The sequence below is a fragment of the Falco peregrinus genome, chromosome 4, assembly GCF_023634155.1.
Source record: "Falco peregrinus isolate bFalPer1 chromosome 4, bFalPer1.pri, whole genome shotgun sequence".
NCBI classification, from domain to species: Eukaryota; Metazoa; Chordata; class Aves; order Falconiformes; family Falconidae; genus Falco; species Falco peregrinus.
Window position 1 is genome coordinate 1,070,327 of NC_073724.1, and position 12,939 is coordinate 1,083,265.

At 38.4% G+C, this 12,939-nt stretch overlaps 1 protein-coding gene across 1 annotated transcript in view; it reads right to left on the minus strand.

Moving 5' to 3' along the window:
• Positions 1-12,939, minus strand: part of ABI3BP (ABI family member 3 binding protein) — a 166,127-nt gene that overhangs the window by 76,337 nt on the left and 76,851 nt on the right. Inside the window, 7 exon segments of the mRNA XM_055802732.1 lie at positions 4,054-4,128; positions 4,658-4,723; positions 6,483-6,557; positions 7,987-8,043; positions 9,669-9,743; positions 11,394-11,459; positions 11,841-11,906. Of these exon segments, the coding sequence (XP_055658707.1) occupies positions 4,054-4,128; positions 4,658-4,723; positions 6,483-6,557; positions 7,987-8,043; positions 9,669-9,743; positions 11,394-11,459; positions 11,841-11,906 (480 nt within the window).

Consider the following 12,939-nt stretch of genomic DNA (forward strand, 5'->3'; position numbering starts at 1 on the left):
AAGAATGTTATTGGGAAGAAAGAAGCATAAAGCAAATTTTTAACTCAAGTAGAAGATACATCTAATTGTAGGTACCTCAGAAAATGAACAGAATTTTGAAACTGCCATCACACTTGCAAGAACACCTTACAGGAAAAGTGGAAAAAGCACAAATTTGATGGACCAAAGAGAAAATTTGAAACAGAATTCTCATTCTGAAATAACTGTTAGACTTCTCCAGTCTAAGCAAACAAAATCCTTCAACAATGCAATACAAGTTTGTAGACTTGACTGACAAGGGAATGGATTGAAGGTTTCAGAAATTTCTCACTTTCAAGGATCCATTTGAATACATTCTACTTTGTGGCTCTGGGCTATTTACTATCCTCTCCATTTTCATTTCGTTTGCTGAAAAATGGGAATAACAAGAGTTCCACAAATATGTTTGGAGCTTTACTATCACTGAGTTGAAGAACTTCTAAATACAGCAGTGAAGATGGCAAATATAAAACAGAGTACCTGCTTGTTAGTGTACAGGGGAATACTGTAGAACATTTGCAGATATCTATAGAGGTCTGCAGTAGAAGACAAGGTTCAGAGTATACCAAAAGAAGAAAAGGAGAGTTCCAGTGTTCAGCATTAGATTTGTCCTATAGAGGAAGAAAAAATAGTAAAGTAACTGGCTTGTTTCTTTAGGATACATGCAGAAGACCAACAAACCTTTGTTTGGTCCCCAGATAAACATATATTTCTTTTTCTCCTAGACATATCTGGACTACCAGCTCTTGAGCTATTTAAAAAATAAACTGGACTTGGGTCTGCAATGCCCACTGTGCTATCATTCATCTCCCTAATTAGAATTTTGTCACTACAGCACAGCTTAAAGAGTTCTGACAAGAAAGATGCCTTAAATACCAATAACCACAAAACTTCACTATAGTAATAACAAAGTAAATACAAAATAAAAAGAAGTATAACTTGAAGTAATATAGTAGTTATCTGTATCAGGACACTCTGCATATAACAGAGAAGTTCAGGTTTATTTATGAGCCTCACAGGCACAGAAGTACCCAGGACATTATACTGTAAAATTCTATTATATTAAGTAATATACAATTGGTCAGTGGCAATTATGGATAATAGTACCAATTAGTATTGCAAAAGTGAACTATGAATGAAAAAAAAAAAAGCCATAATCCAGCATTGTAAACATTATATACACTGCCTTAAACAAAAATAGTACCTGATGCAGAATTTTTATCTTGCAGTTGTCCTTATCTCCAAAGTAAAGAAAACTAACCAACATTTCATCAGAAGCACACTGGGAACTCCTCTGATAATTCCTCACTGTCAAGAACCCTCAGTTTGCAAGAAATGCCATTACCAGATTGGACTGGTGGTATTTCTGGGACTCCAGGTGCTTTAGAAATGAATCGTGAAACTACTGGTGTTGCACTAAGAGCTCAGAAGAAAATCTGGATTTTAAATGCTGAGGAATCTCACTGCTGGGTAGCACAACACACTACCCAGCACAAGTAACTGCAAACACAAGCAAGATACTGAACACTTAAAAGTCCTCTCTGTATCACGTGAATAAGGAGAAAGATATGCAGCCCAATAGTGTAGCAACAGGATCCAATATCTGATGTTAGACAGAACTCCTAAGAATCTTCCCTTACATTTCATGGAATTTAAATTACACCAACAAGAAAATGAAATTGTCACAATTTGCTACAAAAGACTGGTCCTTTAGTACTTTGTACCAAAAATGCTTTCTAGCTGCTGATCAAGAAGTGACTGACACAACTCTTTAACAGGCTTGCCATTTAGACTTAGAAGCAAACACGTTTGCAGCAGCAAAAAGGAAGTAGGTGGCAATGTGATGAAAACTAAAATGGAATCCCTCACTGCCTCTACATCACTGTTCGTTTAGCTTCCAAAAGGGATGAGATGTACACCTGAGGACTAGCCCCCTGTGTAGCTAAATCAGATATGAAAGTCATCTTGAAATAGGCAGTCTCTGCACAAGTGATAGTACTGTGGTTTTAAAGGAAAAAAGGAAGTCCAGATTGAAAGCATTGTTCATTACCTAAATAACCACATTAGTGTTTTGGGTCATGTAGCTCTGTGGAGTACAATAAATGTGAAGTCATTAATCAGTCTTCAAGAAATGAAGAGGAATTCAAACAGGCTTGAAGAACTTTGGAAAGTAAACATTTGCTAAAAAAACCCTAACGTGACCAACTAAGCAACAGATTTTTAGAAAAGATCATTAAGATCACTAAGAGACCCACTCCAAGGAAAATAACGTGTAAGCAAGTATTTCACTGCAGTCCTTGTGTGGCTGGACTTCCTCACCTTCCTTTAGTTGAAAGATTCTTCTATTCACCCCCTTTTCTCCCCCTTCCTCCCTTCCCCAACACACACTAAAACCACTAAAACTAAACCCCAGAATTCCTTAGGTTATGCCAAGGAAGTCCTTTAAATACAAACAACTGCATATGCTAATGGTCCCGTTGCATATGAAGCCTATGCCTAGAGTATGTTAAGTAAACATTATAATCATTTTTAAACACATTTTTAATGCTATTTCAAACCTGGGACTTATCTTTGCATGGAAATGTTAATGTTGAATTCCAGACTAGATCAGGCATGATCTTCTCCATTCTCCCACACATTTTAAGTGTTGGGAAATTGACGCCTCTGGTTTGAAAAGAGTGCAGTGTAACTTTCTTTATAGGCAAAGCATGTAGAATAAAGTATTGAACTTGGATGTGCTATTGTATCGATATACAGAAAGCCATTACTGAAACTTTCTGTTAAGGCACTTGATTGTAAGTTATTGCTCAGTGTGGAAGATGCATTAATGATAAATATTGATTAATACCTCTGAACAATAACTGAATAAAACTTAACTCATCTCCATTTCTTGATTTTAAGAATGTTTAGTTGGAATCTGCAAGCTTTGCCGTTAACCTGCAATTACAAGCAGTTGGACAGCTACTAAAAGTTTCCTGTCAAATACCCACTTAGTCCACTTTTTACTGCGAGCAAGTTCTGGCAACAATCTCAAATAGACTTTGGATGGAATTGTCATTGTTGAAAGGAAATGAAATATTTCTTCATGCAGGGACAGTAAAAGAAGCAGAGCCTTGAGCACTGATAAAACTGCATTTGTTCAGTGTCATTTTGTAAGGTATGGTAAGTTACAGCTTATTTTCTGAACAGAGGAAGTAGAAAAATCCTAAAGAAGGCAAGGAAGAACAGGAAAACTATACGCTTTAGATTATTATATATTAACAATCCAAACACTTTAAGTGTCAAGAAAATAGCATCATCCAAACAGTTTAATTTTATTGGAGTCTGGTATAACAGGTTTCCAGGGTGTTGAAAGCATCACATCTACACATCTACGGAAGCACAACCTCAAGATCAATTTGTTGCAAATATTTTCTTTAATTACAATACGGTGCAGTTCAGTTTAAAAAGCTGTACTGAAACAATACAGCATAAGTATTCTTTTTTTATCTGTTAGCTTTGGACCTATGCTGTCGTACTTACTGGCAGCAAAATGTCTAGCTTAAATAACTGTTTTAAATATATTCAAATAAAAGAACTTAAGGGTCCATTCTCCGCTATTTTGAAGACTACATATTTATTGCTATTGATCCTGTTATTTCTATGTGACTTACTCAACACTTTCAACCATTATAACAGTTTCATTCAGGAATTTAAACAAAACTTATATTAGCTTTCACTTACTTATCTGCAGTACTGCAACTTAAAAAGGGAACACTACCATATGTAATCAGACATGCCAAAGGCTATTATGATAAGCACAGCAATACAGATTTGTGAATATATTAGGCATTTAGGCAAAAATTAGAAGAAAGTATTTACTGTTTTAGAGCACCATAAAAAAATTGCTAAGCTAGTCTGGTATTTGAGAGAGCAAATTAATTGTAAGAGTCCTATAGTTACTCTGATTCATGTTAAACTTAACTAAAAATATACCAAAACTATGATGAAGTCGCTGTGAGAATTTCTATTTAAAATCATGTTTTCAAGTATTACCAGGTACAGATGATGGCATTTCTTGGATGCCAGGTGTTTCAGATCTTGAGGAAATGTGCTGCTTTTCATCAAAAGCTGAAAGAAAATTGGGAGTTAAAATGAGAACTGACTTCAGAGCCAGTATTTGGACAGCAGCTGTTGGGCAGTTCATGACAACACCGATGGGAGATAAGCAAGATGGCAGCAGCTTTAGAGATCAGCTGTGAAATGAGGTTTATGTAACACAAACGCTGAAGCTGTTGTGAAATCAAGTCGGGTCAATTCTGGTATCTCATGCTAGGTAGAATTCTTCTCACTGATCTTTTTGTTTAAGTACCTATTCTTTGAAATAAAATTGCAACTGCTGGAAAAAAATTGAAGGCAACATATGCTAGCAGAGTTCTTTTTGTAGCTCTTTACTTAGTCAGTGTGGCAAACTACTTTTCAGCTTTGATTATACAGAAATGGCTGAGTTGGTGGAGGGGAGTGAGCGGAAGAAGAGAGAAAAAAGCCTAACATCAAGTAGTCTTCAAAGCAATGTGTTTGGTTGAATCTTAGCACTGTCCGCAGCCAATGGAAGTGGTGGCAAGGGATGGAAAAGCTAATGGAATTATATGCTCTTTACCCATCATGCTCCCTCCGGTTTTCATGAAGGGATGAGGTGTGAATTTCAGGCCAGGTCCCTGGGTAGCTAAGATCAAATATGAAAACAATCTTAAAACAGTGAGTGAGATCAGTCTTTAGATAAGGTGATCTTTGGCCCTTTATTAGCAGGTCCAAAAGATCTAAACTTATTTTAGATTTCTTGTATACGCACTTCAAACTGATATTTGTGGTAGCCTACTCCATTCTTTGCCTTGTGAGGTTTGGCATTTTTTTTGGATACATAACTAATTTTGAGGCATTTACTACCAGGCCAGCTGTCCACATCTGGCTTTAAAATTCTATCCAAAAGCAACAGCTCACAGCAAACTCCTCCTCCCCTACGCTTTAGTTCGGATGTCCCAGATAAGTCTTTTAAATAAGGAGCTGCAAATGCTTAATGTTATTTTGATATAGCACACAAGTTGGAAAACATATACCTCTGGCATGGAAAAAAGCCTGTAGATGACCTCTGACCTCTGTAGATGATCTCTTTAGGCAAAGGCACAGAGTAAATTAATACCTCAAACTACGAGAAACATTGTTTTGCCTGCACACAAAAGCTCAGTGCTAAGCATCAAAGTTATAAACTAAGTGATAAAATTTCTAAACACACCTGATGCAATGTGGGATACATACTAAATCCAGCTAGCCTGTACTTTTAGAAATCATGTGGGAATGGTTTACTGCATAACAAAAGCACGTGGTATCAACCTGAAGGAGTATCACAGAATCAGTGAAGTACAGTGTAACAGGTTGGAAGGGGCATCAGTATGCTAGATGTTGAAAAAAAATTCCATCTAACGAACATTCACAGTGCAAACAACCTGAAACAGCATGAAATTGTATACAATTTTCAGCTGTAGAAAGAAAGCATTTCATTCACAGAGAGACAGGAAAATTGTCAGACTCATGACTATTATTAATCTGACCACACTATGTACGTGTTCTGTAAAATTGAACTGTTGAGGCTTTAGAGTTTATTGTAACACCTGAAATAACAGAGGCTGAAGAGTAAGTTTTCACAACCAGAAGCCAGTAAAAGAAAATACATTTGTGCTGAGAAATTATCATATTAAACATTTAGAAGACATCATAATAATTTACCCAGTTCCACTTTACTCAAGTCAAATGTAACAGGTTGCAAAGGCATTTTCACTGTTACTGTAAAAAAACCAAACCAAAAAAATACCACATTCAGCTTGAACCTGTCAAATCACCCTTTATCACAATAAATATTTCTGCCATCATAATTTTGAAGGAAAAGATTTTAGGGCAACTGCACTGTAGAAATGGAGTATTATGAGTGACAAAGTTCTGTTATTTATTTATTTATTTCTTCAGAATAACTATCCACTGGTGGCTGCTGGTGGTTACACTGATTTCAGGGAATCTGTTGATATGGTGCTTTTGCAAAATCAGGACAGCTGAATCATAGCAGGGCTAAACAGCAATGTAAATCAGTAATTATCCTATGAGGAAATTTATGTTTGACTAAAGTACAAATAAACAATAATCCAAGTCATCTCTATTCTTAAAACTTCCAAGAAAATGATAATTTGTGTGTAATTAAATGATAAAAAAAAAGATATAACTGTAACACTCTGCTATTCTGTGTCATGATAATCCTAAAAGCACACTATTTCAATGTCTTTATCCCAAATGCAGCAATACACCACCTTCTTCCTCTAATAATATTAACCCCAAGGTAAAGAAATGTAAATTAACAATACAACCAAAAGTATGAGTACATTTCATGTGAGAATTCCTAACTCTAATAAAATTACATTTTCAAGAAATGTCATTACCAGATTCTGTTGATTGCATTTCTGGAATAGCAAATGTTGTGGATCCTGAAGAAATAGGTTGTGTTTCATCAGAAGCTGAAAAGAGAATCTGAGTTTTTAAAGTTGTGGTGGCATCAAAGCCACTAAAATACCACAGTACCTAGCTGGCAGAAGCTGTTCTGTAAAAGGAAACAATGGAAAAGAAAAAAAAAATCAAGACAGTAAATGGCCTGAGAGTCAGCTATAGGATGACTGACATAAAAACCAAGCCTCTTATGGTATGGATATAACATGAGTAGGGTCAGGGTGGTATCCCCTACCTATTACACTTTCAAGTCACAGAATTTGTATCCTTTTGAAAAGCTTAGGTAGTGAATATTTTGAATAAAAACTTAACCTACATGAAAATGCTCACATTAATATACAAATATGTTCTTCAGATATTCAGTCTGAGCAGATTACTTTCTACTTGCTAATAATAATAAATAGTTGACATGAAAGTATGGCACAAGGAACCTGAGAGAGTCACTTTGTTTAAAGATAACGACTTCTGGTCTTCCCACAGTCCAGCACAGTGACGACGAAGTGGAAACTATAATGCAACTATGCACTATTTACCTATCGCTATACATCCGGTTACGCAATCAGAGAGATGTTGATCAAATCTGGTCTCTGGGAAGCTAACAAAAGAGATACTGAAGCAGTCTTCACACAGGTGGTATCAAAACACTTTCCTCAACACAGTCAACAAATTTGATTTTGCCAAGGGATTGGATTTTCTCAACAACTGCCACAAAGTTTTTGATATAAACAGGATTATTGAGAAAGACCAGCCTTGGCAGAAAATTACTTAAAAACATCTTTTTGTTTTTATGACCATATTTGAATGAAACACAAATGCAAAAAAAAATATATATATATCAGATTCTATCAGATCACTAAGACCACCATTTCCATTAGAAAATTTACACAACTGGCATGAAAGAAACATGCTCTATTTCTATGGGCAGTGATATATGAAAAAGTGAAGAGTAGGTGCTCTTGATGTTAAGAACACTCATGATTCATTAAAACTTGAAAGACAGTAAGAAATCTAAATAGCCCAACCCTTTACATCAAGAGAGAATGCTGTGGTAGTTCTGAGAGAACATGTCACAGAGAGCAGTAAAGTCACACCTCACTAGCTGCTAAAAGTTTTCCTTCTAATGAAGATGGTTTGATTTGACTGAAATGACCTTGGATAAAAGAGAGTCTGCAACTTTAAATGGAAACAAAAATACTGCATTGACACAGAGGCAAGATAACTGTCAGTACCACCCACGGAGTATTAACGCAGCTGCATCATGTTTGTGTCCAGTGTGAATTCTGCAACAGATAAAAGCTAAGGCTTTTCTAAATATATCTGCAATGAGAAAGTAGAACACTGACCACAGTTCAACAATTAAGGCTAAGGAAAACAAGAACAGTGTATGTATGTTGTATTAAACTAATCTCCAGATGACAAAAGATGTTAATGATCGTTTACCCAATTCCACTTCACTGCTGTCAGATGTAACAGGTTTGAAAGGCACTTGAATAGGTACTGTAATAGAGAAATATGTCATTGTCATGTGTTAGGATTTTAGAGCACATTGCCTCTTACAAATAGATTGCTAACAAATTCACTTTGTCTGTAGCTATGTTTACTAAGCTGCACTTAACCAATACAGCAACAAATACAAGAAGCTGTCCATTTATAAGTTTTAGAATCATAAAATTGAAAAAATTATCAGCACTGAGCTGGAACGTGTAACTTAAAAGAACCAAAAACTTATACAGCTGTCTTACACTGAAGACTTCAATGTCTGATACACCCCTATTCTGTACTTTGGGCAGTTACTCATTCCTGCACACAGTGGATAACCAACCAAATGGATTTCAGAGCAACTCAGCCACCTGTTCTACCAATACACCAACAAAATAAGAGTACGAAAGCGCAAATGAGTAGCAAACACAGACCTGAATTAATTTTACATTATTTGAGGCTTTTATTCTACTTTAAACATCCTGACCAAGGAAATATAGCCTTACTATTCTCAAAGCACTTTTCAGTTCATACCACTTAGCACTTTTGAACCCGTGCACTTAAAATTAAGGACCAAATCCTTCCAGAGACTCCTAATATTGTGTCTGTATGTTTAGCAAATGTGGAGTACCCACAGTCTTATGTTTTCATGTAATCTGTGCATGTTCAACAATTTACAAATAAAGATATTTCAATCAGGCCATAAGACATGCATCTTTTGACACACAAGCATTGTATAGCACTTACTTATGTCTATTCAAAAAGAATAATGCTCACTGCTCTTACAATACTGAACACCACTTGTAAACATATCAAGAAGAGATGAAGAATAGCTTAAACTAATTTTTGACTCAGAAGCCAGCTTTGCACATGCTTGCTTTGTTTTCTCAGCATAGTATACTGCAGAATCAAGCCAACTAATTTTAAAGTTGGTCCCCAGAAAAAGAATGATATTTAATATAATAATGTAATAAAATATGACTTGCTTCAATCATCCTAGTGTGAACAGAAACACAGATGGGACCCCCACAGCAACCCTCTTTTTTTTTATGACTACATTCTGAGTAAAATCTCATGCTGAAATACAAAAGCACATATTCTGCCTACAAAACTATGTTTTCCATAAATATATGGGGAGAAATAAATGTAAGTTATTAGCAGAAATCACCGTAAAAATAATTTTTAATAACAAAATGCTGTACTGCACTGCGGTCTTTTGACTATTAGAGACAACTTTACGAAGCTGAACCAAATGTTCAACCAGCAAATCTCTTTAAAAGTGCCTCCTAGCTAAAGACAAAACATTCTGTCCCCAAGGGATAACTGTTACACTGACAAACCAAAATCCATCAAAGCTGGACAGTTTCATCTCTCATCTGCCGAATTCTCCCCACTCCCTGCCGCTCTGCCCCAAGCCTGCAGGAATGTGATACCACCCTCAAATAGCCGGATCATATCAGGATCACTCACTTGAGGCTAGAACTGCTGGACCCTGGCATTACAAACAATATGAAGCCTTAATGAACAAATGAAAGACCATGGTAGACAAAATTAAAAGGCCAGGACAAATAACAAACATTGGAATAGTGCTACTTAAACATCAAGAAAGATCAAGGATGGGAAATATAACAAATGCCATTTACCAGTCTCTCGCTCTGACATTTTTGCAGATGTAGATGTTTGGGGAGTAGAAGTAACATGTAGAAAGTCATTTGAGGCTGGAAAAAAAATTGTGGCTTATTATTAACAAAATACATGAGCCATCACACCTCGGCATCATCTGCAACCATGGACTTGATGTTTTGGTGTGTGAATAATAAAGAACTGAAAAAAAACCCATAAAAACATATTCTGCAAAACAAGCAAAATTTTAAAAAGAGAAAGGTTAATATGCAAAGATGTGCAAACCCACATAGATATGATGAAAAAATGAAATGGAACATCACAAGTAGAATGGAAAAAAAATTCCCACAAGTTTAATAGGAATGTAAGGCTGAAAAAGCACAAGAACACTGGGCTAAGGGAAGCAAACAGAAAGCAAATACACAAGGTGATGATACTGAAAAAAGCCTAATTAAAAAAATCAGCAAAAATATAAGAATGTAAACAGACAACATCACCAGACAGGGAAAGAAATATCCTTACCCTAGTCAAATTTTTAAGTTTTGTTATAATTACAAATACCTGATTTCTCCACTGTAAAAACAAGAAAGCTAACAAAAGCCCTTTAAATACTGCAAGGCAAGAAATGTAATTTCCCTCTGAAGTGCATGACATAGCTGATATGAAAGCAAGACTGCTACAGAGAGAAGTGCAATAACACTCCAAGACACTTAATAAGGTTCATTACACTTCAACTCGCACTCAGCTTCACGTCTGTGGGTTTGCCAGCCTGTTCACATAAAGCTTTTGATACCTCATGGGCCAAAAAATACTCCCAGGCTGCAGAACTGGTCTTGTACACCTCCCAGTGTGCAAGACGCTATCGCCACGAGCATCGCCACCCATTGTCGTCACGGGCCATATCCAATGCCATAAGCAAACACCGCCTTTCACGTACGGCCATGCCATCTCTACGCTTGCACTTCACCCCAGTCTAGGCCCAAGAAAAATAACAGTTCAGCTAAAAGCTCAGCATATCTTGGGACAATTCCCATCTTGCAATGTTACCGGATCTGCAAGAAACAGCTTTACCAGATCAGGTCGGCAGCACGGCCAAGCACCAAAGGCTGCCGGTGCTTGAACTTTGAAGAAACGTGCTGAGGTTCACCAGAAGCTGAAAAGAGGCATCGTTCTTAAAACCCTAACGTGACCTCAAAAGCAGCAGTAGAGCAGAGCAGGGCACTCCCTCTTCCAGGTGACGGCAATGTAAAGGTGTGGGCAGATGACAACCAGCCACCTTGAGAGTCAGCGGTGAAGCAACCAAGGGCTGCACCCTTCGACCAGGGAACTTTGGCGGGCAGCTCAACCGCGGTGCCAGCCCCCTGCGCCAGCCCCACTCAGCCCAGATGCAATTTGCCTCCTAAGAACGCTGTCGTACCTGAGTGTGCCAGAGAAAGGAAGACCCGCTACCAAAACACAAAGCAGCAGGGGAATGGCAGCTGAAGGCAAAGTGCAAGAGTGCACCCCCTGCACAAGCCATCCCTCAGTCCCTGCAGAAAATGCCCATCAGCAATGGAAAAAGCATGGGACCGAACAGCAGAATCACAGAGCAAGCGCGGCAAGTGCTTTGGCAAGCAAGCTGCACCAACAGTTCTTCATACTCTCCATGGAAGATGACAAGGATGCCAGGTGGTTTGGGGTGGGAGGCGTGACGGGGGGCAACAGAGAAAGGGGGAAATGGAAAAAGAAAGGCTTTTTCTAGTTACCCGTCAGGGTTTTCTGGGTTGCCAGTGAGGAAGGAGCGGTGGACTTCAGCCTTGGTCTTCGAGTAGCTAAGATCAAACACAAAACCCACCTTCAGGTCCTCAGAGGGGCTATTGTTGCATGACTTGCATCAAGAGAGAGCTACAAACAAGGAGACGCGGCCCTGCTTGGGGCAGGCTTCCACGCCACAGCATCACCCCCATAGCAGCATGACACTACCTCGCAGCTGGCATAGGCAGCCCAAGGTGACAGAGGACACCTAGAAGTGGAACCCCAAAAAAGCCAGCAGAATGCTTGCAGATGGAGCAATTCCTGACAACGAGCTGAAAGGGACCAGCTGCGGTGTGGATCACCTTTGAGGACACCAAAAACGTCTGAACAGGCTCATGGCTGCAGAGAAAAGCGTTGCCAAAGCCATCAGCGTAGGAAGGGGATCACTGGCTATTTACCCATCACAGTCCTTGTGGTTCCCGGTGAAGCAGGGGAGGCGGATTCCAGGTCCAGTCTCTGGGCTGCTACAGACACACACGGAAATAACCTTGAGATGCCCTCACAGTCTCGCCGCAGCAGCACAAGCATCACTGGTTCACAACACCCCAAAACTCTGCATTTAGGGCAACACACCCCTGCTCCTGGCAATAGCTCCTGACTCAGCGATCAAATCGGCAGCCAACTCTCTTGCCGTGGTTGAAACTAACACAATATTCTTAGAAATTCAGTAGCTAAATGCCTCTCCATCAGCAGAAAAATGGCTATATGTCTACTTCACCAAAACACTCCTTACATTTCCTTGAAAGATGCCCCAAAAGCAGTTGTTGCAAACTGAACATGGGAGCCAAGAGGCACACCTTTGTATTCAGAGATCAACTCTGACCTCAGTTTTCCCTCGAATCAACGAAGTCTTTCATTCTATGGGTCAGAAATCTCAGTCCTTGGCACTAATAAAGCTCAGTGACTCTGCAGGAAAGTGCCTGCAAACAAGTGACAAAAGGCAATTTTTCTGCAGAATCCTACCACATCTTTCAAGTGCTTACACTTCTACAGTCCATCATGCCACTGTACACTAAAGAACAAGGAACTTGATTAAAGTGACTTCCTCATACTCTTGTCCCAATTTTGCACAGAGAAAATCCACAATCTAATACATAAAGCAGTGAAAAACCTAGTTTGTGTTTAGTCATTTGCACTGCACATCTTCGCTTGACTCTGAATGTAAGGGAGACAAGATTGTTGGTGACAGTTTTCAACCATGCACAAAGATAAAGATGGTGGCAATAAGGTAATGGTTTCTAGAGATTTCTGTGGGATTTTCGGATATTCCCAACCTTTGGAAACTGAAATTATTTTGTTAAGGTCCCTTCCACATGAACCTTTTCTAGTAACATTCAATGACTCACTAACCAAATTAGTATCTGGCATTTTCCCATGGTGAACAGCAGCTAAATCTTTTTCCACACATGAAAAAACTTTTGCATCCAATGTGCAAAAGGACCAAATTTGACATGTTAGAAGTTATTTAACCATTCCAAATAGCAAGCCTTCATATGT